Genomic DNA, 26,924 nt, shown 5'->3' with positions numbered 1-26,924 from the left:
CTAACAGAAATACAGCAATACAATTTTCCCTAGAGCGACACTTGAATGATCTGAATCAACCATGTGAATGACAATTAATTTTTGCTTAGTGTTTAATCATTTGTTCTGGTTAATTTTTGAGTCAATCGGAATCTTGACATATTCATTAATTGTGGATTAAAATTACAGAAGATAAGACGGGTTAAAAAACTTACTACTCAATAGTCAAGAGTTCATTCAGGAGATTTCTCTCTCTTTCTTTTTGTTTTGACTCAATGATCTAGTCAACCCTGTCCTGATCTGGCTTAAAACCTCTTAATTGATCAGAAGAAACATCATACAAAATATAAATGCGATTTAAAGGAAACAAGTGTATTATCAAAATTGTATTTCATTTACATGTATATTTCATTTCTGTACATGATTTTGAAGTTTGCATAATTTTCTAGGGGTTGAGTATGTTGAGAAGAGAGACTCTAGCTTTGATCATACACCTGAAGAGGCATTCAAGGCCATCTTCAAAATCTTGGGTACATAGCTCCAAGTCTTTTAGCTGGTTTTGCATCTCAATATTGATGATGTTCTCTGATCTGCTCATCTTCTGATTCACAAGTAATCTTAAAGAGGCATCAACCTTTTCAAATTCATTAATGTCTCTTCCTGCTTGCTCACATGCTGTTCGTTTGTGGTGCAACAGTTTGGAAACTAACCAGCTGCCAGGCTTTGATTGTTCCTTTGGCCCTGAGATCACGGACAACAAGTACTCAAGCGTGGAAGAAGTGACTTGCTCAACCTCCCTTAGCAAGCTCACCATGGCCGTGGTCTCATGATCATCTGAAGAAGAGAAAACGCGATTTGTTTCCAGGCCATTCAAATTTCTCAATGCCTTGTGGATAGTCTTTTGCAAAACTTTCCTGGAGATGAAGTACCTCTTCACCTCACCGACAAGCTCAAGTTCACCACTTCGTCTTCTACGCAGAACTGATTGAATTTCATGTGCATTTTCTTTTGTTTGCAGCACAACATCCTTAGCAGTGCTGCACAGGTCCAAGAGCCTAAGTGATCCATCCAACAACTCATTAACCCATTCCTTGTGCTGTTCTTGTACTAAAGCTAGTTGGGAAAAGGGTAGCTGGAGCAACTTATCAACACTGTCATACAAATCCTGCTGGCCATTTAGTTTGTGGCTTATTGCTGATGAGGTAGATGTAGCATTAGAAGCCTTTAATCTGTTCAAATGCTCATCAATCTGTGAAACGAGTGGGCTTAGTCTAGATGGAAGAGGGAAGCTGTTAGAGCGAGTGTGGTGAAAAGTTTGGGCAGCCATTCTCTTCTTGAGGAAAGAGGCCTAATTGTTGAATGTTTCTAGCAATTTGCTATGCAGCGGTAGGCATCTGCTCAAATATATATATCAGGACATAGAGACAAAAGGAATCTCAAACTCTTCTTCTATCAGCTAACTTTTGATTCAATTTGGATCTCGATATAAACACTCTGTCAGCATTGTTTCTGCAATGTCTTCCCTGGACCAGCTCTGCAGCTCACTGTCCAATTAAGTTAAAATAAAAAAATACCGTGGATGTCTATGCACACGTTGATAATATCCAAGTTGGCTATGCACGAGAGCTGTTGACATTGTCTCATTTAAACAAGAAAAATGCAACAATTAAATGTTTGCTCGTGTGCAAGAACATACATTATTCATTTCTATCTGGTAAGGTAAGGTGTCCCTTGGAAGTTGGGAACTAATATATTCAGTTAAAATGGTATTTTAATCTTGAGGTCATTTGGAGCCAATAACATCCAATGAGAAATTCAAAATCATATAATTTGATAGTAAAGTTTTTGCCTTTGTACCCTGTTTTTCCCTGTAAAGTGTTTTTACCAGCATCAAAATGTCTATCTTTGGGAGGCAAAGAACAGACCTTTTGAATTTTTAATTAAAAAAAAAGGGTATACATGTAAACCCTGCATTGTCCTCATTCACATGTTTACAAGCTCCATTATGCTAATCAAAGTTGAATGATTAGATCAAACATTGAAGGGTTTTAAAGTAATTGCAAAACAAGAGGTGGGCAAGATCCGCTAAGATGACATTGCCTCCCTCTTTCCCTAACAAAAATATGTTTTATGAACTAATTGACATTTGTTTAGCATTGAAAGCATGCGAGATTGATGTATACAACATGATAGTCATTATTTATAACTAGCTTTCAATTATTTCCAAGGAGACAAGAGGAATCATGACAAGTCAGATACTCAGACACCAACTATGAAATGCAAGAAAATTTTCTGGGACTCCAAATTTGATAATGGAGGCTCTGTCATTCAACTTGTAAGTTAACTAGGAAAGTTGTTCTTGCAAAACTAGAGGTAAACCAGCTGGCTTAATGGTTGACACTTGGCACAAGTTATTCAAAATTTAGAAGCAAAATTCAGTTGCAGTTCTGGAAAGATAAGTAAATAAATTCATCCCAAAAGTAAGAAAAGAGAGGAAATTTGAGGGAAAATGGCCATGTAACTTTTGTATTAGTGTAACTGTATACATGTAAGTTTCATTTATGTACAACTGCAATCTCAAGATTAACAGTTGAGGACGTTGAGAACAGTGACTCTAGATTTGATCAAACGCCTGAAGAGGCTTTCAAGTCCTTCTTCTAGATCTTGAATGCACAACTCTGATTTTTGGAGCTCATGTTGCACATTTTCAATGTGCTTGATGTTGTCAGATTTGATGAGGGAGCGCAATGTGGCTTCAGCATTTGCAATTTCATTTGTTTGTTTTTCTTCTTCCACACATCCTACTCTTTTTGGGTGCATTAACTTTGAAACTAGTGACCAGCGGCTCAACTTTGATTCTGCCCCTGACCCTGAGATAAAGGACAATAAGGATTGTAGCACTCTGACAGTAACTGCTTCCACTTCTCTTAAGATGCTAATCACAGCTGCATTCTCACCATCTTTGTTGAAAGAGAAGGTGTTAAATTTAGTTTCCATTTGCTTCAGATTCTTTAAGGCCTTGCAGATTGCCTTTTTCACTGCCTTCCTAGAGGTTAAGTATTTCCTGACCTCATTTGCAAGCCCCATTTCAGCTCCTCGTCTTCTGCGCAAAATTGAGTGAAGTTCTTGTATGCACTCCTTTGATTGCAACAAAGCATCCTTGGCAGTGCTACATGCATCCAAGAGCAAAAGAGATCCATCCAACAGGTCTTCCACACATGCCAGGTGCTGCTCTTGGGCTAGAGCCTGTTGAGTGAGGGGCAATTGAAGCAGCATATCAACACATTCATGCAAATCTTGAAGGCCATTTAGTTTATGACCTATTGATGCTGATGTAGAAGCTGCTTCTGATGCCCTCAATCGGCTCAGGTTCTCATCAATTTGTGAAGTAAGGGGGTGTTGCCTTGAGGGCAAGCTGTTAGATCGAGAGTGGTAAGAAGGTTGGATATTCAAAGGAGAGGTAGCCATTTTTCTTGTTTTAGAGAATAGAGAAAGCCTTTGCAATTGTGTTTTCAAGTCAGTCTTGCAACTTGCTGTCTTTCCTTCAGCATCTGCTCAATATATATTACAGAGGGGAGACAAGAGGAATCTTCTTCTCTTCAAATATCAATTATAAGTAACATGAACTTGATTTGGATCTAACTCAATTAACTCGGAAATGTTTATGTTTTGTCTCCTCTCCACCATCTACACAGCTCATTACTTAACTATTTTTAACAATTATAATCCGAAAGTATCTTGAATATGATAATACAATATAATGTGCAATGCACCCTGGTTTTGGTCTATAGGCAACACTCATTTTCTCTCTGTTTCTTTTTTTTGTTTCCTTTATTAAAATCAGATGGTTCTTTTATCTAGTTAGCCTGCCATGACTAATAATTGCCTGGTTGATGAATTTGTTATGCAAGAGGGAGGCAAGATCTGCATGCTTGACTTCTCCACATCTTGCCATGCTACAGAAACGTAGTTCTCTAATAATTAGCAAGAAAAGCTTGCTCTCATCTGCCTGTTCTTTTTTTTTTCTAAATGAAATTGGGAGGGGAGCTAGAAAGCAATGATCCCACTGTCCCCTAACAGAAACACAGCAATGACAATTTTCTAATAGTGCAAAGCGTGTGTGATTTGAATCTACCATGTCAATGACCTTTAGGTTTTGATCAGACATCTGAAGAGGCACTCAAGTCTTCCTTCAATATCTTTATTGAATTAAGACTTGCATTGAAGACCCTGCAAGCCATGTCATCTGTCCAGTGCCCTTGCTTCACTGTTTTGTGTGTGACAGTTGATTACTGTCATGGTTAAAGTCAGTCATGCACCTAATGCATGTTTTGAATTTATGTGCAAACTCTGATAAGAGTATTGCAGTGTAGAAGTCTACTTTGTTTTAAATTCTTTCCATTGTACAAATACTAATGTTAATGAATATCAATTCTGGTTGCCTTAGTTTTCTGGTTTTATGCTTTTCTCTGTTTTCTATTCTTCTCCCCATTTATGGCTGCATGCTTACTGTCATTAAGCTGCAGTAGTTATGTTTACTGATATTGAATGTTGAGCTTCACTTAGGCTACAAAACAACAATCTTAAATAAACGAGTTCAATTCTTGTATCCCTATTTGCAAATTCCCAATGTGTGCATGTTGTCACATTTGCTCTTTTTTTGACCAACAAGGAGTTCCAATGCCACATCCACGTTTGTCACTTCGTTTGTAACTGCTTCTTCTTGTTCACTTGCAACCCTTTTGTGGTGAATTAAGCTTGGAAACCATAGACCACCTACTCTTTGCCTTTGAATCTAAACCTTGTCCGAGAGATGAAGGGCAACAAGGACTCGAACACCCTGATGTTGACCGATTCCACCTCCCTCAACACGTTGACAGTGTCAATGGCAACAGTTTCATCAGCTTTATTGAATGAATAGATGGTGCATTTATTTTCCATGCGCTTCAAATTCTTAAGCACCGTTCCGGACTGCCCTTTTGACTACCTTCCTAGAGTTCAAGTATTTCCCAAGTTGACCTCCTCGTTTTCTGCGAATACTTGATTGAAGTTCATGCAAGCATTCTCTCATTTGCAACAATGCATCCTAGGCTTATTGATGATGAAGATGAAGAGGCAGATTCCGATGTCCTCAATCTGCTCAAATGCTCTCCCACCTCTAAAATTTGTGGGTGTGGCCTAGAGGGGAAACTGTTGGAACGAGCGTGGTAACAAGATTAGGAGTTTGAAGGAGCGGAAGCGATTGCTGATTTCTCCTCGGAAAAATATAATAATTTGGCAGATTACCTTCTTAATTTCAATTGCCTTTTGCTCAGATTATATGCATCCCTTTGGTGAGGGAAACAAAGGGAATCTCAACCACATGATCGACTTTGATTAGCGTATAAACACTAAAATGGCAGCATTGTTTGGGGGTCTGTCTCCCCATCACCAACTGCCCAACTCGAAACCCAGATTATCTTAGTATAAAATTAAATCAGATGCGATTTGTAGCGCACGAGTGGCCTTGACTTCGTCTCCCCATGGTACCACGCAATCCAGCTTGGCCTGTCTCCCAATAGGAAGCGAGGTCGTTGTGCCACTCGTGCGTGCTAATGAATGATTGGATTATTATCTTTTTCATGTAAAAGATCTCTTTCAGCTTGGCGGAGATATGTTTCATCGGGCGGCCATGGCTTCATCTACTGTTCCATTTCGTTGGCGTTACCTAGGCGCCTATCTTTCCACAACCTGGTATTTATCGTTGTCTGTATGCAATAAATGTCTTTTTTCTATCGTTTTCACGTGCAATGCAAGGGACAAAAAGATGCTTTGTCAATTTCCCTTAGGCTCTCTTTTTTATCTGTATTTGTATTGGAAACAGAGGAGAACAAGGAGTATCCTGGAAAACAGGTTGAGTGCTGCTATAATTAAAAATCTCAGAAATGAAAATGAAGAATTAAGATTCCTGAACAATATTGATATTGTTAAAATTGCTGTGTGAAATCTATATCAGCAAAAATTTTACATTCATTTCTTGCAATTCTGTGCAAGAATGAACTGATTTGAAGGTTTTCTTCTGACTAGTGATTAAGGATGTTAAGAAGGGACACTCTGGCTTTAATCAAACCCCTGTGCAAGCATTCTAGTTCTTGTTCAAGATCTTCAACGCTCAACTCCAATTTCCCCAAGTCGGTTTGCACATTCTCAATGCGCACGTTACTAGATTTCTTCGTTTTATGACCAAACAGAATTTGCAATGCAGCATCCACCTTCTCAAATTCATTGCTTTCCACTGCTTCTTCAATGCAGGCTACATGTTTCGAGCGCATCAAATTAGAAACTAAGGCCCAGCTGCTGAGCTTCGATTGTGGCTTCAATCCAGATACGTAGAACAGCAAAGATTGGAGTGTGGTGAGAGTAACTCCTTGAATCAGTCTTGCCATGTTTGCCATGGCCAAGGTGTCATTCCCTTTGTCTGAAGGAGAGCAGGTCCGTTTAGTCTTCAAATCCTTTAAGACCTTGTGAATCAGCTTCTTTGCCTTCTTCCTGGAGCCCAAGTACTCTCCAACCTCCTTTGCAATCTCAAATTCATCTGCCCGTCTTCTTCGCAGCATCGATTGAAGATCTTGTACGTGTTCTTTGGCCTGTGACAAGACATCCTTAGCAGTGCCACAGACATCCAGTAGCAAGAGGAGTCCATCTAGCAATTCATCAGCCCATTTTTCATTGCATTCTCGGGAAAAGGCTTGCTGTGTCTGTGGCAATAACAAGAACTTATCAAAAGAATCAAGCAAATCTCTTAGGCCACTGAGTTTGCAGTCAATTTCAGACAATGACAAAGAGGTAATATTAACGGGCCTTAACCGGCAAAGAAGCTCCTCAATTCGAGGAACTGTGGGGTGTGATCGAGAGGGCAAGCTGATAGAACGAGCGTGTGAACTAGCCATTGGGTTAAGGGGAGAAGCCATTTTGTCTCTCCATTCAGCATCTGCACATTATATATCAGGTGAGTTATGAGGAACCTCAACCTCATCAAACATCAAATATTTTCTGGATTTGTGCTTATATGCTATCTCGGCAATGTCTATGCAATGTCCCCTTGCCAGGTTCCCAACCCAGCTCACCAATTATATATTTTCACCTTTCAGATTTACATGTATATGTTGTACACGAATGGCTTGTCTTCTTATACAAGAAAAGACAAACTTGGTAAGTACTATTTAATTGTTGTGTGTGACAGATTTGGAGGTTGCAGATTAAATTATATTCTTGGACTAACTACCAAAAGATTATGCACCTTCTCTGGGATATACATTCCAATGTGACAGGAAAGCTGGCTATAATTATACAGAAACGGAGGATTCTCACCTATTCTTAGCCAATGAAACAATGGGCTGCACAATCTGCGCAACTTCTATCTTCTGTGTCTAAATACACTGGTACATGCAAGTGCAAATTTAGTACAGTTAACATCTGAATCTGATCAAATTTTTATTGAAGCATGATTAAAGTGTTTAACCAATGGCAGGCAAGATTCAAAATACTCATACTTTCATGTTTTTTTGCATTATAGAGGGAAAGGGCGAAAGGTGCCAAAACTAAGTGATCTGAATATATTTGTATTGTCCCCTTGAAACAAAGCCTGCCAGCCCATGTTCTTCATCAAATTTCAATATCTTATGTTTGAATTAATTAACCATGTGAACCTCGTTCACATTTTATCAGTGTTCAATGAGACAACCCCACAATCTTTTCAGCTGCGATATGGAAATCTCCCGTGTGAATTTGGAACTCAAATTTCTGCAGATCTTGTCCTATACCAACTGCACCCTGTTACCTACTTCTGTTCAGCAGGGAGCATGCGGTAGGTCAGGATAAAAACTCCGGAAGAAAATGATACAATTCAGAGTATTGATATGGGCAGAGTTAACTATGAAATTTATTCATATTGCCGGACATTGTTTGCAACCTTTGGCCCACCTATGTTTTACTGTTCTATTGATGAAATCAACATTCGAAGAGGTTTAGGTTCTGGGGACTGAAAATGAAGTGGAAATGAGAGGTAGAATAATATCCAAGACAAACAAGATAAGCTCGATGGAAAAAATTGATTTGAACCTGGAAAATGAAAGAAAAGTCACAAGTTGAATAAGAGTGAAAGAGACAAGCAGAGTGACTTTCTCAAAGGGGGGAATTTTCTTCTTTTTGCTAGGTTATATCTTCATGTTTAAACTTAAAACAAACTTGAGTTCAAAGTACATAACTTCTTGTACTTTTAAATACTTTGCACATATTATGCATATATACTTTCCTTGTTTTTGATATTTTAGTTCATACTTATCATATATATTTTCTCATTAGTATATTTTTATATAAAACTATTTTGATGAAGAGTTTAGGTATTGATCTTATACATTATTAATGAATTATACGATGCTTTTTTTTTTTTTGAAGATTAATCATTGAATTTCCATTCCATCTGGGAATAACCCATCAAAGAGGTAACAAAACGTCAAGAGCTAAAGGAAAAGGTTAGCTCTGTTCCCCTAAACAGCCACCTGGTTACAAAAATCCACCGGTGGCCACAGACAAATCACTATACAAGCATCAAAGGAATCCATTTACAATGACCACCAATCCCAATCAAAATCCATTTACAATGAATTATACGATGTTACCTCATTAAATGAGAAAACATAAATTTCAAAAATTTAATATACTACCTTTTCAGAATTTATAGACCCATCAAATTTAAATTCATAAAATAAAATAATAATATTTTTTAGTCTAATTTACATGAAATGGATTGATAATTTGTCATGACAAATGAGACGAAAATGTTTGTAGTATTGATTTATGACAAAAAGAAGTGTACATGTATTTTCTCATTTACAAAAATTTACAGCAAAACTTTAATCTTGGTCCTAATGGTTGAGAATGTTGAGAAGGGACACTCTGGTTTTGATCAAACATCTGATGATACAATCTAGTCGTTCCTCAAGATCCTGAATGCTTGACTCCAATTTCTCCAAGGCATTTTGGGCATTGACAGGGCTTACTTTACTTGACTTTCTTGTCTTGATGAGAGTGCTTAGAGTAGAATCTGCCTTCTCAAATTCATTGTTATCATTGGCTTCTTCATTGCATGCTATGCGCTTGGAATGCATAAATCTGGAAACTGAAGACCAGCTGCTAGTCTTTGATTGCGCATTTGCACCAGAAACATAGGACAACAGAGATTCGAACACCAAAAGACTAACTTCATCTATTTCTCTCAACATGCTAACCATTCCCATGTTTTCATGGTCAGAAGGTGAGAAACGGCATTTACTCTTTATGTCTCTCAAGGATTTGAGGGTCACGTTCTTTGCTTCCTTCCTTGAGGTTAAGTATACATTAACCTCATTTCTGAAACTGCATTCATCTCCCCGCCGCCTTCGGAAAATAGATTGGAGTTCTTGTGCCTGTTCCTTGGTCCTCGACAGGACATCTTTCGTGATGCTACTCACATCTAAGCGCCTAAGAGACCCATCCAGGACCTTATCAAATTGTTTCCCGGAGAATTCTTTAGCTAAGGCTCGCTGAGTTTGTCCCAGCTGAAGGAAGCTATCAACAGAATCATATAAATCTCTAAGGCAACTTAGTTGGTTACATATTGATGAAGATGAGGAAGAGGAGGCATCGGTAGCCCTTAACCTACATAGATGCTCCTCCAATTGAGAACGAAACAAATGAGGTCTAGAAGGCAAGCTGTCAGAGCGAGCATGAAAAAGGGGTTTTGGGTTTGGAGGTGAAGAAGCCATCTTTGCACTTGATTGAAACGTGTAAGGCCTCAAAGCACAATTCTTGTGGTTACCCGTAATTTACCTTCTGCCTCTCTGCTCATCTATATATCAGCAAGATGGAGACATGAGGAATAATCCCATCTGCCACTCTCAATGAGTCCTACCATGATCCTGATTCGGATCTTAACATTTTGTTCACCGATGTTTGCTCAATGTCTCCACCCATCCAACTCACAGGAACCACTTCACAGGCTGATCTGTTCTCAAACTCCAAAAGCTTATAAAAATTATAGGAGCATGATGAGGAACCGATAACAAAACACATTCATTAATGAAATGTTGTATAAAGAAAAGTTGGCACACGAGTGGCACTGAGACCCTGTCTCCTCTCTGGCAATCAAAGGCTATATCATTAATGGAACTTGATAATTTCCAAGAAACTGTACTTATGGATTATACAACAATATCCCTTTGTTTGATAATGGTCAGGCCAAAACGAAGCTACGTTCCAGGCTGAGAAATGCCTTGCCGGAGACAGGGCTGCAGTGCCGCTCGTTCTATCAAATATAATATTCATCAGAGAGGGAGACCCCCACGCGGTAGTTTGGGATATGCGCTGTGCCCGCAGCCGTAGGTGATACAAGACAACCGTGCCGCTCGTGCTAACTTGAAGTTTGAAAGTTAGATTGAAGAGAAGTTCATACCCTTCCATGGATGTCCACAGATATAGGGGAAGACTTCGGCAGCAACTGCGTGTGGGTAGGAAGGAGGATTAGGATAATTTTAGCAAAAATCTTCAAATTTGAAATATGACTCAAATACTCTTTGGTTAAATATAAAGGTATAATATTTTTAAAAAAATTCAAATTATTTAAAAAAATTTAAATCAATTTTTATTCTTTTATTTACTTTTATTTTTATTTTGAATTAATAAATTTTTATAATTAATTATTATTAATTAAAATATAATTTATCATTTTATTAACTTAAACGATGAAAAATGTAACATAATCAGGTTAAAATGTCATATCAACCTGTCACATTATTATCTATTATAATGTCGTATTAACATGCCGCATCATAATTTATTATTACATGTTAGTGTGTCATTTAACGTCAATCATAAAAACTTATTTAACTAAAATAAAAATATAAAAATTTAATTAAAGATCATAGAAGAATAAACACTTATTTGAATTTTTTAAAATAATTTAAGAGTTTTTTTTAATCTTATATACTTTATAAATCAATAAGAAAAGGGAGAAAAAAATCTCCTAGGTTAAGTTACTAGTTTTATGTCTTATTAATTATAATTCAAAAATCCTAAATCATTCGATTAAGTAAGCTCTGATATCACAATAAAATCAACTTTTTGCTCCAAATATTGAATCTAATTAAATACTCTAAAATTACAAAAAAAAAAAAAACTTAAGAGATATAGCAGCATGTATATCATGGAAAATTTTTATTTTATTTTGTATATCATGGAAATTTTGAACTGCCTATTGAAGAGTATGTGATATGCCTAAGTTTCTCTGCAAAGAATAAACACCAAATGAAAAATAATGAAGAAAATTGCAGATTTGTTCATAAAATTGTAGTACTCATTTATGATCAGACCAAAGTATACATGTAATTTTGAGCCATATAATACAAGGATGTACAACAAAATTGTGGGAAGTTTTTCCAGATGCCATCTGTGATCATTCCCTGCAGCTATAATTAATGGCTGAGGATGTTGAGAACAGAAACTCTAGTTTTAATCAGGAGCCTAAGCAGGCACTCCACTCCATCTTCAAGATCTTGAATGCTTGACTCCAATTTCTGCAACTCAACTTGTGCATTCTCGGTGCTCATCCTGTTACATTTTCTAGTCTTGTGACCAATGAGACTGCACAAAACTGCATCCACCTTCTCGAACTCGTTACTTTCTGTTGCTTCTCCCTCGCATGTTATGCGTTTGGAGTGCATCAACTTGGACACCAGAGACCTGTTGGTAGATTTGGGTTGCATTTTTGTCCCACTGATATAGGACAGGAGAGATTCAAACAATGAGAGGGTAACTCCTTCCACCTCTTTCAACATGCTAAATGTAGCTTCAGCATCATTTTCCAAGTGAGCAAAGCCACATTTACTCTTCAAATCCCTCAAGGACTTGTTTATTAACTTCTTTGCTTTCTTCCTTGAGGCCAAGTATTCCTTGGCTTCATTTGTGCACCCAGCTTCATCACCTCGTCTCCTTCTCAAGATTGATTGAAGTTCTTGGGCATCTTCTTTGGCCTGCAATAATGCATCCTTGGCCACACCACACACATCCAAGAGCCTGAGAGAACCATTCAACAACTCATTAACCTGTTTATCATTGCATTTTTGGGCTAAGGATTTTTGTGTGAGAGGCAATTGAAGCAAACTATCAACCAACTCGTACAGATCTCTAAGGCCATTTTGTTTTTCATGGATCGATGGAGATGATGAAGAGGCGGCTTCATTGGACTTTAGCCTGCATAGATGCTCATCTATTTGAGGAATAAGTGGATGAGGTCTAGAAGGCAAGCTGTTTGAACGAGCATGAAAATTGGATTTTTGGTTCAAAGGTGAAGAAGCCATTTTTGTCTTAGATCAAAAGGCTGAAAGGTTTTCAATGCACAATTTGATCAGGCAATGCACAATCCCCTTCAAGCTCTGACCATATATATTGGCAATAGGAAGTCAGGAGGAATCTCACATGGCAACCCCCATGGGTCCTAACGTGATCCTGATCTGGATCTCAACATTTTTGTTGCCAATGTTTGCTCAATGTCCCCTCCAACCCAACTTACCACACAATAATCTCAACAAACTAATCTTTTTCAAATTCTGAAAGCAAATTTGATGATAGAAACATGATGAGCTACCACATATTTTTTTGTGGAAATGATGCTTAATTATTGGGCACGAGTGGTACTGAGGCTCTGTCCCCTCTCAGGCAATAAACAATCATCTTCCTGTCCAATCCATTCTGTGTAGTTGTGCACATTTACTAAATTTCCAAGAAAGTGTAATTGCAGATCATGATTATGCAAAAATGGATCCTATATATCAGGCTGAGATATGCCTTATGGGGGGGACAAGATTCCAGAGCCACTCGTGCTAAATTTTGAATAATTTGTATTGAAAAATCAACTACAAGAAAGTACAGGTTGCAGACGAGAAAAAAGAGACCACATTGGATGTAAGCTGGTAGGAGAGGCAGGACAGCAATGCCCCTCGTGCCAACTTGAAATCTGAAATTCAGAGGGAAAAAACAATGATGAAACCTCACCGACTTGGCCACATTACTCAAAAACTTTTGTAAACAAATGTTTCTTAGCAAGGAATGGCATTTAAGGCCTTGTCTCCTGTCTTGCCTCTGAGACACGATGACTCAGAAGATTGGTGGAAACTTCTGTTGAACAACTGCAGATGTCAAGGTAAGTAGATAATCAACAAGGGCGGCAAGGCAAGGTGGAGTCAATGGACGCATGAAAAAGAAACTGTTGACATTATCCATTTTTGTCGTCAAAAGAAAGAAAGAAAGCATTACTATAATTACACCTCAGCTCCAACACCCTGCAATGGCTGTCAAGGCTAAAATGTATCAGTTGGAGTTATTTAATTGACAGTGATGCAGGGTATCCATCGACACCAGGCACGAAAAATTCCATCCAAATTATTGAGGGAGAAAAATGGTATCCTTAGGACATTGAAGTGTTATTCGCCTATGTTGCCATTCACTGGTTCCTCATATTTCTTTACATGAACTTGTTGGTTCAAATTAAGGAGACAAACCAGACAAGAGACCAGTGTTTCTAATATTGTTAAGATTATACTTATTAGCAAAACTGCCATGGACCCTTATTAAGAGGGAGTCTTGACATTCTCTCTACAAGATTAGTTGCTTTTACAAGAGAAACTGAGAATTGCTTCAGGAACCCCATCATGCTGAAATGGTTGACCCTCCTTATTCAGTTAAAGCATATATTTGCAAACATGAAAGACAGGTACTCCATCACAAAAGGGGTGAAATTACACATTCTTTTCCTTCTCATACATTTTTCAATTTTGAAATTCAATTTCAAGCTCAGATTTTTTACACAAACTTTGGGCAGCCTCAACAAGAATGGGGTACTGATGTGTAGAATCAATACAAGACTTTGTTCTCATGATCCCTTGGCACCTCGTTGCCTCTTTTCTTCAAGTCCAGTAGCTTCATTCAACATGTCTGCGGCATCCTTGTGCATGTCTAGTTTGGCAAGGGCAACTGACTGCATGTAGAAAGCGGCAGGCCAGTCGGGATTCACAATTTGTGCCTGCATTGCATCTGCAAGGGCAGCATCTGGCTGATCACAGAAGAGATAGCACAAACTGCGCCGAGCAAAAACAGTCGGGGAGACCATGGTTCCTACATCTATGAACTGCATAGGGAAAAAAGGGTAAACATAAGGCATCCATCCAAACTCAAGATGGCTTAATAAGTCTAGTTTAAACATTTGTCTCGGTACAGCATAAGTACAATTTATCTGGATGCTCAAGTGATCAACTTAAAGCACATAACCTCAAGTATATGAAAGGTCATTTTGGTCAAGAATGCTTGATAATATGGAAAACTGATCTATGGTAAACACATTTAATTCAAAAAGGAGAAAGTTCAGTGTACGACCCCCTTCCAAGATAAGAAAAGGACAGATGAAAGGGAAACCAACAAGCAGAAAATTCCATTAATACAAACTCAATTATTCCATATAACTATTGATATGTGAAAACAACAAATTATCAGAATAGCATCATTGACAAATTCTTGACCAAAGAACATAAACTTCTTGACAAGTTTAAGTTCAAGTCTTAGAGTTAAACCTGAGAATAACAGTCAATGGCGGTTTTAAAATCTTTATCACGGAATGCGTAGTCTCCTCGCTTCCTAGCCTCAAGCATATCTCTTATCTGCTGGGTCCACTCTTGGAAAGATAACTGAAGCAATCCACAATTATATAACCTTCTTAGCAAAAGATTAAAGAAAAAAAATTGAAGGACTCACTCAAACGAGTCATTCACCTCATTTGTCCCTTCATCATCCTTGTAGTGATTCATCACCAATATCTGATGAATTGCTGTGAGGTCGAGTCGTGAACAGGCCTCACCCATAGGTGAAAGTGGACGTTGTGGAGTTGCTGGAGCTTCCTCATATTTTGAGATTCCAAGCATGACATAAGATGGAACCTGCAAAACAAGAGATATAACAATCAGGATCTAAAAATAAAGCATGCTCCTCTGATCTTCACAACCACAGCCACCAGGTTATAAATTTATTTGACTCCATATCACTTTTAGCTTTGAACAGTTCTAGGTAATGGTAGAAAAGGTAAAGCATGTAAAGAAGCATTGATACAGAAGAAGACATTAAGTATCTGGGACAACTCAGATACAATACTCATCATTATCTTCATCAGATCTAGGCCCATTCAGTGATTTTAATTGCAACATAGAACATATATGTGAAAAGCTTTCAACTGTTAACTGAGAGGGAACAAACATGACCTCCAGGTCCTAAATGTTTGGCTCACCAATAAAGCAAGAATAGATTATTATGAAATTTAGTAGGTTAAAAGCAGCAAAGTAGCAAAGTTCCATACATCAGGTTTGGTGTGCAATGGAGCAAGTGTTGCAACAAGGTCCTTCGTACTAGGCCGCTCCCTGGGTTCATATTGCAAACATTGAGAAGCAAGGCCAACAACCACTGTTGCCTCCTCTGTAGAAAATTTTCCCTCTAAATGTGAATCCATGAGGAGAATGATGTTTTTGCCCCGTATCATATCAAGTGCCTGAAACATGCATAGCCATCAAAATAAAACAAAGTTTGTATCTATTAAGATTAATACTGTCTTATAGTAGAAGAAATAAAGACATAAGACAAGCAGCTGTTGAAGAATAGTAAAATCTGGTAATACAAGATTTTAAAATTAATCAGAACAAAGTGAATTGCACTGTAGCAGTTAAACCTCATGAACTCACAATTGAATAGCAAGTTCTCATTGAAAAGCATTGCAAGAGCCCATAAGATAACTGATTCTGGCTTGCAGAGTTTGAAAATGAAAGAAAACCTACACAATACTACATATGCATCCCCAGTCATAAGCCACTTAAATCCACTTACATGACTAGGAGGGATGTGCTTCCCACTTAGCAAATCAAGAAGAACAGTGCCAAAGCTGTAAATAACGCTTTGAGGGGTGACTCTCCCTACAAAATACAAAATTGCGGAAATGACAATAAGCATAAGTTCAAGAAAATTCAATGAAAATAATCGTGCAATTTGAAAAGAGAAAACAGATCTCATACGTCATATAGCAGTACAAAAGAGCTCAGCACAATGCAATGACAGATAAACAGCCAATCGTATATCAGGAGAAGATTTTCTACACAATTTAGGAAAAGATCAGAACAACTCAACTTATATATGTAAAACTGAACAATAACCAATATACCATTAACACCAGAAACAATTTTTATAAAAGACCGGCTTCCCAGTTCCCTGTACTTATGCTCTATGAAAAATACCAACCAAATTTTAGCCAGAGAAGGTGAGTAGAAACAAAGATCTCTAGAACTTGCAATAGTAACAGTACAACAGGAAGTCTGCTAAAGTTGGTGGCGTAACATCATTCCTATTAGTTTACTCAACTGCATTGAAGAACATCAGAATGAAACACAAAGGAAGAGAAGTCTTTTCTGGGAAAACATGCAAGAAATTGAAGCAAACCAATGGATTTATTACAAACCAAGTATGTATAGTAACAATAGTAAGGATCAAAATAAATTCCAGAGATGAGTAACAGGTAAATCCCTTTACATTTGGACAACAAGAAGAAAGAATAAGTATTCATGACACTAAAAACTAACCACCAGAAATACATAAGCAATTACCATTTCTTAGATACTCAGGAGGAGTGTAGGCAAGATTTGTGCTATAACTTTTCCCATCCCTGCTATTTTTCATCAGGCCAAAACATGAAAGACGTGGATCACCATCCTACGAAATCCATTAGAAAGACATCAATCCCTAAGTGAGAGGTAATGCTAGAGAAAGAGATGAAAAAAAAAATCTATGCATAATAAGCAACCTTAAATTCCAGAGAGCAATACCTCATCAAAAATAACCCTGTAAGCATTTAAATCATGGTATAATGGACGGCCCTCACTACTACAATAATCCAAAGCTTCAGCAATGCAGGAAGCTACTCTTAAACGCATTGCCCACTCGATGGTTTGATTTTCCCCTGCATGATATGACCAAAGACCCAAATTTAGTCTGAGGGAAACAGAAATGTCCAGATATACTCTCAACCTAAAAGCATTTAACTAACAAAAGAAAACAAACAAAGAATATTCTCGCGTATATCAATCTTACTAAGAAAAAACTATCTGTAATCTATCCTATAAGTTCGGTACGGATTACATTACGACATGAGCAATGAAACAAGAATAAATGGAATGGAAATAAAGGCTAAGCCAGAATTAAATAAGGCAGGTTATTGGCAACAATTAGCAAGACCTAAGAAATCAAGCCTGATAAAACTACTTAAAACATGAGCAAAAATTAAAAAATTGAATAAAAACAGAAACAATAGAGAAAAGAATTGTTCAAGTTAAAAGAGAATGAGAACTGACAGTGAAACAAATGCTTAGCAAGAGTATCATTAATCATGTACTCAGCAACAAGCAGCCTTTCATCTCCATCACAGCAGTACCCAATCAAATTTGCCAGCCTCCTGTGCCTCAACTTCCCTACTCCCCATGCTTCCTCCTAACCCAAAAACAAAATCCACAAAAAACCCACTTCAAATATCTCATCAAAAACCCCACAAAGAAAACCAAAGAAAAAAAACAGAATAATACCGCAAATTGTTTGGGGTCAGGCCATGCCATCTTAGTAAACTTCTTAACAGCGATCCATTTCCTGTTCTGTAAACGACCTTTATAAACAAGGTTAGGAGCTTTTTCCCCACTTTCAGAAACTATGTTATCTGAACTAAAATTGTTGGTGGCTGCTTTGAGGTCAGCCAAAGAGAACTCTGAGAAAGAAGGGACTCCATTAGCAGCAGCCGGGTCGAGTCCAGCACCTGAACCTGATTGGTTATGGTTCCGGGGCTCCTGTTGTTGCTGAGTCTGGTCTTTTTCCGGATGGGTCTCTGTTAGAAAAGATGATTCACAACAACCCATAATTCAGTTTTTTGTTTTCTCTTTCCGTTCTTTCCAGTTTGATTGAAGTTTCCCTTCACTTTTCAGAACAGAATCATGGGACAAAGAAAGAGACGGGTTTTTGGTTTTGACAACAAAAAAATTTTGGGTTTACGATTTCGAGAGAGTTTCTTTCTTGTTATCTATTTCTTGCCTTATTACTCCTTGGTTTCCTTGTGTTGCTGGGTTGAGTTTGGTTTATGTTTCAGGTTTATTCTTGTCTCTGCGGGGGCTGCTGCTACGCTAGCTTTCCACTGTTTTAGTCTGTTGTTGCGGTAATAAAGGACTTCATCATTTCCAACTTTAAAACAGTGATATTTATAGTAGTAGTTGTAGTTAGGAAGTTCACTTTTTCCCCTGCCTCCTGAAGAAAATTACTATGCTGCTTCGGCAGTTAAAATCTTAAACAAAAATTAACTTAAGTTGATGCCGAATGGTAGACACGATTCGATGTGTTAAAGCCCATTGCTTGGAAAAGTTCATTGAACCCAAAACTCCAAGAAGTAAACAAAAGGATGAGGTTCAGTAGGTGTCTAACAAATTAGTCCTTTTTTACAGCTAAACTTGACCCACCATCTTGATTTAAATCAAGAATTCTTATTAAACCTCATATCATGAAAATGCCTGTACAACTGTGTTAGATTCCTCCAAATTTAAGGTCACTAAAAATAGAATAAACTGACCCCATTGTGTTTGAAAATTTACAGATTTCAGGATTGTAGTTGGACTGTTTTTTAGTTGTACAAGGCACAGAAGAAAATCTTGTAGGTACTTTCTATGTCCTGTATCATCAAGATTTCCTTCTCCTCAATTTGTTTTCTAGATACTTAAACGTGTCATTATGTGGTTAAAATTGGCTTTAATGAGAATCAATCAACAGATTAAAGCATAAACACTGATGGAGAAAGCATATATTCTCCACCAACAGCTGGCCTAATTTCTTTGTTCCAGCCAAATTGATGATGGTGCCACAGTCCTAGACGCCAGAGCATGGCAATTCCTTTAAGCAAAGAGAAAGAAAGAATTTCCTTTCTTTTTTTTTTTTTGGGTTCCAGCTGGGTGAAAGACTAGCAAAATGGTATGAAACAGCAATCCCATTCATGGTTAGGCATGGGAACAGTAACCATCTTTGAGATCTCAGAGATTACAAGGTTTGTCTATTTATGGGGCCACCATGCCCTTCTTTCAGTTTCTTCTAGACCAACCAGGCAGCCAAATTGGGATTAAACAATAACCAGCATATTTGTCAGAGAAATATAGTAGTTCTATTAAAACCCAAAGTCAAGAACTTAACAAAAATAATTAAAACAACAGTTCATACAGATCTGTCAAAGGCAAGGACCAAAGACAAAAGTGCTCCAATGTGCTGTGACCAAATTTGTTTATGACATTTGGAAATATAAAATATGATATTGAGATGGGTGTTGGTTGTTTTGCTGCTTCATTTTCTCTGGGTAGTGAGTAGTGTATGATTGTGAAGGATGCATACCTTCAATTCTTGAATTTTAAAAAATGATGTACTCTTACGGCTTTTTTCATAAATGTAAAGCTTCTATTTGGCATTCATTTTTCTCATTGAATACCTATTATTTGGAAATTTTCATACATTTATAAAGTTTTTAAAATCTTTTTATTTGTTCAAGTGAAATTGACGTATCTTGTCTATTTGCTCTCTTTACAAGTATTTAAAGTTGACCAAGTTTAGTTTAAATTTGTTTTTAAATCATTTTATCACGAAATCATTATCTTTTTTATTTAAAAATTAACTTGATGAGATATACAACGTTCACACGTATAAATCTTTTAAGATTGAATTTACAACATCTCATCATCTTCTTCTTTTAAGTGTTTGACACGACACTAACATCATACGCATTAATAATTTTAAATTAAAGCTTTTATTTAAATGAAAACTGCTAAAGCTCTTTGGCTTTGGGGTCAACAGCACCAGCTTTCTGATTATAAAGGATGAAGGTGGGTTCAATGTTGTATGCTTTTGAGTTGGACTATCAGAAAGAATGGGGCAGGGTCGAATATCAGTTAGGGGTAATGTTACTCTTCCTCGTGCTACAAAAATAGAACCAATAAGTCGGTAAAAAAAAAAAAGAAAGGAAATTGCAGAAAATCACAACGTTAATTGATTTAGCAACCAACATAAGATTCTATAAAGGTTAAATCCAAGTTCTTGATAGATAGAAATTGATGTTTCAAGTATATTTTTTGGCAATTTCAAGAATGATCCACTCCTTGAAACTGAGGAAGAAATACCAAGTCAGATGATCCTAATCTATGGGTACATGTGTCTTTAAACAAGAAAAACAGAAGGTGAAAGTAATGTTGCATTCAAGGTTAGATCATTTTCTTTCTGGGTGGAATCTTTTGGGTAATCGTCTTGGATTTTTCTTCTTTTTTTCTGCAATAATCATGGCAATAACAGTTGTTTAGCTACAGCCACAAAGGCATATTTTTCAGCTGCCACAGAAAAATACTAGCAAACGTTGAATCTGTACTCTCAAATGCTGTACTTTGTCAAGTTGGGTACAATTATTTTTCAAAGCTTTTGCACCAGAGTGTAGTATCACATCAGCCAGATCATGATCATTCCTCGGATCTTCTACTGCATTATTCAACATTTCACGGGACTACATTCATCAATGACTCCCCAGGAAAGATAACAGTTTCGGGATGTTACTGGTAACCGGTAAGAGTTACTGATACAAGGTGGGTAGGATGTGCAATTGAGGCCAAAATCGTTGGTACAAAATTAATCTGGCTCGTCATAAAACCATCCTTTATTGACGTTTGCTTTGAATTAGCAAGGGTTTCGAAGCTGTCTTCTGTACAAAAATTGATGTAATTTGATTCAAAATAGAAAAGAAATTTCATTATATAGTACACAACGTTTGATTTGTGGGCATTCCAGTCATTTGCATCACTCTAAAATGCTCACAAACCGAAATCTAAAACTCTGAAATCATGCAAAACTGATGGAGAATCTGCTTACTCCAATGGTTTTGGCCGCATTGGGTGATTTTGTTTGCAGAAGCATGCCAGATTTTGGCTGGTGCATGATGCCAACTATTTGACATAAAACAATTGAGTTTCGCTTAGAGAGAGATTTTAGACACCATGAATAGTTCGTTCCCACCCCCATGAGCAAATGCAAATTCGATGTCTCGGGCACTTGACAAGCTTGACAGTTGAAAGGCTTCGCAATTCGCAATACATAGCAAATTGCCCCTCCTGATCTCCACTTATGCATCATAGCCCATCTGGAAATATTCTTGTCACAGGCAGATGATGAATTATCTCCTCAAACATTAACCATGCTTAAGGCCTGCTTCCATCTTATTCTCCCCATCATCCTACTTGTAACCAAGTCTTCCCTAACAGACACAACCAGCCAAGTTGTCCGTTACAACACTCGTCTAACCCACCACTTAGTTTCATTTATCACAGGGCAATAGACAGCATACTGTAAACTAGATCATCAATGCAAACGGGATCCCGTAATTTCATCACACTTTACAGCCCTATGAAACTCTCTCATGCTCTTGAGCAATCCTTTCTTTAACACGTTGCAAAAGCTCCTCGTAGGCTTTCGAGGACTCAGCACTGAACCTTTCCATTGCCACAAAAATGCGTTCCAAGCTCCCCTGCAAACTACTGTTACTAGTCTCACTCGGATACACAACATGTCCAGCTACCAAGAGACTACTACCATCTCCAGAGACCAAAACAATTTTCTTATCCAATGCTTGGATCTCTTTCTGTAACTTTTGATCCTCTCTATCCAAATTCCTTGCCCTTCTCTCCAAATCTTTATTGGCCATCATTCTCCGATGCATTTCAGACTTATCTTGTTCCCATAGCTGGAACACACTCATGGCGAAAATGCGCATAGAGTCGACCACCTCCCTTTCAGATATCCTATCCATTGCTTGTGACCACTGATTACATATTACAAATATGGTGGGTGCACCTACTCTACTGGGTGAGAAGGGAGCTATTCCATCATCTGTCATTTCAGGCTCATAGTAAAGACATTTCAGAAGCCAATTATTCAAAGCCCTGACAAAACCCTTCTGGGCACCTATCCAACTAGAAAATCTTATAGTCCAACTAATAAGTTCATGCTCAAGCTGCAATGTGGCTTTAAGATGATCATCACTGAGCTTTTTTCCAGATCCAATGGAACCTAAATTTTTGGCTTCTCTAATGACCTGACACTGACTACGATGGCATTCAAGCATACATTTCCACATTCTGTTTAACCTGGGGAAAAAAGAATACAAGGAAACCACATAAAACAAATGTAGAAAGGATAACTGCAAATGATTATTAAAGTGGGTTTAGAAATGACAAAAAAATTGCAAATTTAGTACAATCAACGAAATGAGAACCATGAAAAATAATGAACTATCAAATTAACAAAAGCAAATAAAAAGCATGCAAGATATTCAATTGGAAAGTAATTGACATCAGTATCTAAAGAAATCATTCAGCCAATGAAGGTCTGCCTTACTTCTCAGCAATTTATATGCTACACATTAACAACTTATAACCAATATTTATTATAATGTCCTTCAACAGCAATTTATTAACATATAGCCAATATCGTCATTATCCATTCCAACTGAAAACTTCCCAGATTATACTTGTGAACTAGATCTCATAGAAGTGCATTTTTCTCATGTAAATGGTGCTAATGCATCTACACATGATGTGAAACTTTAGTAAGTCTCACATACCTATTTATATGATAAGGAAGGTGCATTTGAAATACAAAGATGACAAGTCGCTTTCAAACTCACTCTCTGGTATATACTATCATAAATCAAATACATAGCCATTTGAGTCATTTTTTTATTTAATATATTGACTACATTTAATAGCACTAGGTACATTACAGACCAAATCAAATACACTATCTCAAATCATCGATCCCAAGCACAGCAACAAAGGACTTCTTTGAAGCATATTATCACTCAATGTACATTTAACTAGTTCAACTATTTGTCTTCAACTTCAGGCAAAACAGACACAGCAAAATGATGCAATTTGAAGACTTAATTGTAATCAATTGCTATTTTGTATTTTTGGCTTAATAAAGCTTATGGCACAGGCTTTTCAGAACTTCCAATCCTTCATTGACATCCACACTTATCACTCTTGACCGTACACTGTTCCAAGCTACAATGCACATCTATATAATAACCAGCAGGACGAGATTCCTATAAAAAAATAACTAATAAAAATGCCAAAGCAATGCTGTTATGCAACCAATAAAGACAGCAACAAAACTCTGATTAAAGATGCTCATCAAAGAAATCAATTCAACACAATCTCCTGGCAAGGCCAAAGGTAAGAAGAATTATGCCAGCTAAAAGCAAAATACTCATTTAAGAAGTTCAGGCTAAAGAGCAATTAAGCAGACAATGCAGAATGAGATAGGAAAATGCAAAGAGTTAAACAAGCAGAAATAATACCCTTCAATCAGCTCATTGAGCAGTGGCCATAGGTCCTCATCCCTGATCTTATTAATTGTAACAGATATCTTGTCAACAACTTGAAATGCAATTCTTATCTTTGTGGACAGGCTCCTAATTACATTCCGGGTTGAATCAACTTTGTTAGCTTCAGCACCCCTATCATCTAGTCGCTTCAACTTGCGGCATTTCCCGTCGTAAGTTACTCGCATCTTCTCCTCAGCCTGCATAATATTGGAATCTACTTAAACATCCGAAAGGTTGTGAACCTACTAAGAGAAAATGCCCAAGTGCTCTTAATCCAGGGCATAACTATACCATTGTAATGCCTCCAGAAAACCAAGTCAACCACAAGGTATTCCTAAGAGGGTGCAGAAAGCAACATAACTTAAAATACAAACTACTATCATGTTATCCATGAAAGAGCATAAAATGCAACGACATGAAACCCTTCAAAGGCAAATATCTCAGAGCACTCATAGAAACAGTTCCTTAAAGAGATAAAATCCAAATTAAACTAAAACATAGGTAGGTAATAATTAAAGATAATCAAACAGACTCTATTACTATATACTGAGAAGAGGGAACCAAATGTAAAACCAAGACTAATAGCCAAAAATCAAGTGTTCATGCGACATTCTGAGATAATCATGAATCTCAAAATTTTAAAGAGCAAATGCTTATAGGGTTGGGCAGAAACAGGTACCACGTTCAACAACAGGCAATACATCATGAAGACACAATATACCTTCACTTCATTGTAGAGCTTCTTTTCCCAAAGATACAACTTCTGCAAAGTAGAGGAAAGGTTTCTGGGTTTCCTAGCCAATTCTTCCTTAAAGTCTAGAAAAGCTGGATCGGTGTTGTCAGCCGAAGATGAAGACTCAGCAGTCTTAGAAGTAGATGGCTGAGATGATACTACGGATAATGAAGGAGTAACTACATGCAACATCTTGGAAACTGTTTGACAAAGATCCCAAAAACCCCCTGTTAGTATTACTGTTCGAGAAAACAAAATCTAATCAAGCTACAAAGCAAAAATCAGTGCTTTCCAATCCACGGAAGATGTATATTCACAAAATTCTTACAGATCAAGCTAAAGGAAATCAATAACACAATAATCCTGTGAAAAAAGAATGAAAATCCTTACCATGTTTGCGCTGATAAGGAAGCGTTCCCACCTCAAGCAACTTGGCGATTTCACTCCCTGACTCGGAAGCTCTCACAAACTGAACCTGTATCTCTCTAACCACCTCAAAAACATCCCTCGGAGCGCCTCGCGACCCGTTACCACGCTCCGCAGGCCTCTCATCATCCACAACTTTTTTCTCCACCACATGAACCTCATATTCCACCCCATCATTTTCCATCCCAACACTCGGCCTGGTCTGATAAAGCGAAGCCTCTGCTTCACTACTAACAACTTTCCCATCCTTATCTTCAACTGGGGACTTCAAATATCCTCCGCTATCAACAAATTTCTGATCCCCGTGCACTTCTTTAACCACTTCATGTTGATAATCCTCATCTTCCAAATCAGGAATCCCTTCCTCTTCTCTCACCTCCCTCGAATCCCTACTCGGCGTATATGGACGATATAAGTTCTCAAAACTCTCGAAAGGGTTCAAGAAATCCCAAGCTGAGGCTCTCGGAGGTGAAGGTGGAGGCGGCGGCTGTTTCGAGGACGACCCCGCCGCCGTCGATGACGGTTGCAGTGAAGACTCATAACCAGGCGCCGAGTAAGAAGAATAATTATTAAAACCACCGTAATTTTGGTAACCCGTATAAGGGTACGAACTAGAACTAGGATTATTATTACTAGCATAAGAGTTAGGAAAATAAGAAGATGAAGATTCGCCCATATAAACTGTGTCTGGATTCATAGGCCTTTGCTCATAAACGACAGACGGCGTTGGTTGCTTCTTCATAAAATTCATATGCATAAATCCACCTTGAAAAGATCCAGTTTCAAGAGCTTCGTAATTGGGATAATTTGGGTGCATATAGTCTATATGACCACCCCCTGCTTCGTGCAAAGGAGAAGAATGATCTGAATGGTGCAAAGACCCGCCAGAGTCATCTTCGTCTGAATCTGACTGGAAGTGAAGATGAGACCCAGAATTCGAATGGGCATGGTGGTGAGAAATAACACCTTTTTTGGGTGAACTTGACCCGACTTCAACTGGATCCACTGCTTTGCTTTTGAGTTTATTAGGCGACGGAGGTGAAGGAGGCAACGCCCCTGAAGAAGCTCCAAAATCATGCTCGACGAAAGCATTTAAAGACTGACCAAATAACTTCAAAGAAGCTGTGTAAGCTACGTGAGCTTCAGCTAAAGCAAAACGTTGCTGAATCGCTTCATCTAGAAAAGTACATCTTTCCCGACAAAGAGCAACTGCCGGAAGATCATCTAGCTTAGAACTAGAACATCCCATAACTCCCACCCACAAAAAAAAAAAAAAAAAAGAAAAAGACCCAACAAGGTTTAGTGTCTGATTTAGCTGAAGAAAACAAAAAACATGATTATCGTGATTGTTTCCCAGGAAAACTTTAGATTTGCAGCAAGAAAGAAGAGGAAAGCAAAGCAAAGGAAGACAAAGAGGGAATCTTTGCCAGCGCGGAGTGTGTCGTCGGGTTGTAGCAGAAAGAGAAAGTAGAAAGAAAGAGACACTCTTCTCAACCGCGCTTGCCTTGTGCGTCGGTGTACACTGCTGGAGCGTATTAGTGATCTAAAAATTAAAATAAAAAGAATTTTCTCTTTCTTCCTCCATTTTCACCTTTTAACATCAGACACAAATTTCTTTTCTTTTTTATTATTTTTATACTTTTTTAAATTGTTGGTTTCGTTAGTTAGCACACCATAATCATAAAAAAAGAAAAATTGTTTCATATTCTGGGAAAAAAAAAAGAAAATTTATTGCTTTTTCCGTTTTGAGTATTCAGGGCTTGGACCGGTGTTAAAGCAGAAAAAGGGTGAGACGTGGAAGAGGTGTTTGGTTTGACGGAAACTTTGACGCCTGCAGCCGCCTTGAAAAATCAAGACGTTATTTTTCCCCAATCTTTTTATCACTTCTAATCTTCCATAAATACCCTCTTAATTCAATTTTTTTACTTAAATAAATTTTTAAAAAATAAAACAATATGAGTTAATCATTAAAAAATATACACTTCATTATAATTTTTAAAAATCCTTTTAGAGGAGAAAATGACCTGTTACATTAAACACTTTATTAAATTAATTTTTTGAAACAAACAGTAATGATCTAAATACTCTTTTTTGCTTGGAAATTCAACAAAACCTTGCTACTGGCAAGTGGTTTCTGAAATCAAAAAGTAGTTCAAAAGTATCCCATTTTACTAAAGAAACCATACTGAATTTGAATCCTTTTAGCAAAGGCAATCTTGATTTAGAATAGAGAATTGACAAAATGGGGAA

At 37.5% G+C, this 26,924-nt stretch overlaps 6 protein-coding genes and 1 long non-coding RNA gene across 7 annotated transcripts; 1 reads left to right on the top strand and 6 right to left on the bottom strand.

Moving 5' to 3' along the window:
* On the top strand, positions 474 to 1,037 carry LOC108660579. Its single transcript, XR_001926352.1, has 3 exons — positions 474 to 509; positions 677 to 904; positions 998 to 1,037. It is a non-coding gene; the product is annotated as an uncharacterized LOC108660579 (long non-coding RNA).
* On the bottom strand, positions 2,563 to 3,447 carry LOC18607430. Its single transcript, XM_007041599.2, has one exon. The coding sequence runs from the start codon at positions 3,445 to 3,447 to the stop codon at positions 2,563 to 2,565; it is 885 nt and encodes a 294-aa protein (XP_007041661.2).
* Positions 5,990 to 7,070, bottom strand: LOC18607428. Its single transcript, XM_018115164.1, has one exon. The coding sequence runs from the start codon at positions 6,927 to 6,929 to the stop codon at positions 6,042 to 6,044; it is 888 nt and encodes a 295-aa protein (XP_017970653.1). The 5' UTR covers positions 6,930 to 7,070; the 3' UTR covers positions 5,990 to 6,041.
* Positions 8,886 to 9,764, bottom strand: LOC18607427. The gene has a single exon (XM_007041596.2). The coding sequence runs from the start codon at positions 9,762 to 9,764 to the stop codon at positions 8,886 to 8,888; it is 879 nt and encodes a 292-aa protein (XP_007041658.2).
* Positions 11,469 to 12,353, bottom strand: LOC18607426. Its single transcript, XM_018114830.1, has one exon. It carries the CDS (start codon positions 12,351 to 12,353, stop codon positions 11,469 to 11,471), a length of 885 nt encoding a protein of 294 aa, XP_017970319.1.
* On the bottom strand, positions 13,705 to 18,292 carry LOC18607425 (probable serine/threonine-protein kinase At4g35230). The gene is made up of 9 exons (XM_018116349.1): positions 17,658 to 18,292; positions 17,430 to 17,565; positions 16,905 to 17,038; positions 16,686 to 16,791; positions 15,916 to 16,001; positions 15,395 to 15,583; positions 14,817 to 14,981; positions 14,619 to 14,732; positions 13,705 to 14,179 (listed from the first exon to the last, which is right to left on the bottom strand). Exons 1-9 carry the CDS (start codon positions 17,979 to 17,981, stop codon positions 13,925 to 13,927), a joined length of 1,509 nt encoding a protein of 502 aa, XP_017971838.1. The 5' UTR covers positions 17,982 to 18,292; the 3' UTR covers positions 13,705 to 13,924.
* Positions 20,753 to 26,223, bottom strand: LOC18607424. The gene is made up of 4 exons (XM_018116023.1): positions 24,639 to 26,223; positions 24,237 to 24,448; positions 23,489 to 23,712; positions 20,753 to 22,274 (listed from the first exon to the last, which is right to left on the bottom strand). The coding sequence occupies exons 1-4, from the start codon at positions 25,921 to 25,923 to the stop codon at positions 21,533 to 21,535; spliced, it is 2,463 nt and encodes an 820-aa protein (XP_017971512.1). The 5' UTR covers positions 25,924 to 26,223; the 3' UTR covers positions 20,753 to 21,532.

This window comes from Theobroma cacao, chromosome 2 (genome assembly GCF_000208745.1).
Source record: "Theobroma cacao cultivar B97-61/B2 chromosome 2, Criollo_cocoa_genome_V2, whole genome shotgun sequence".
Classification (NCBI taxonomy): Eukaryota; Viridiplantae; Streptophyta; class Magnoliopsida; order Malvales; family Malvaceae; genus Theobroma; species Theobroma cacao.
Note: the sequence above shows the minus strand (reverse complement) of the source record. Positions and strands in the feature narration are given on the sequence as shown.

Coding starts and splice junctions, on each gene's coding strand:
- LOC18607430 (XM_007041599.2), bottom strand. CDS start 3,447: ATGGCTACCTCTCCTTTGAATATCCAACCTTCTTACCACTCTCGATCT.
- LOC18607428 (XM_018115164.1), bottom strand. CDS start 6,929: ATGGCTTCTCCCCTTAACCCAATGGCTAGTTCACACGCTCGTTCTATC.
- LOC18607427 (XM_007041596.2), bottom strand. CDS start 9,764: ATGGCTTCTTCACCTCCAAACCCAAAACCCCTTTTTCATGCTCGCTCT.
- LOC18607426 (XM_018114830.1), bottom strand. CDS start 12,353: ATGGCTTCTTCACCTTTGAACCAAAAATCCAATTTTCATGCTCGTTCA.
- LOC18607425 (XM_018116349.1), bottom strand. CDS start 17,981: ATGGGTTGTTGTGAATCATCTTTTCTAACAGAGACCCATCCGGAAAAA. Junction 17,039..17,429: donor TGCTAAGCATTTGTTTCACT/GTCAGTTCTCAT, acceptor CATATCATGCAG/GGGAAAATCAAACCATCGAG. Junction 14,733..14,816: donor ATGATGAAGGGACAAATGAG/GTGAATGACTCG, acceptor GGATTGCTTCAG/TTATCTTTCCAAGAGTGGAC.
- LOC18607424 (XM_018116023.1), bottom strand. CDS start 25,923: ATGGGATGTTCTAGTTCTAAGCTAGATGATCTTCCGGCAGTTGCTCTT. Junction 24,449..24,638: donor TCCTTATCAGCGCAAACATG/GTAAGGATTTTC, acceptor TTTGTCAAACAG/TTTCCAAGATGTTGCATGTA. Junction 22,275..23,488: donor CTCAATGAGCTGATTGAAGG/GTATTATTTCTG, acceptor TTTTTTCCCCAG/GTTAAACAGAATGTGGAAAT.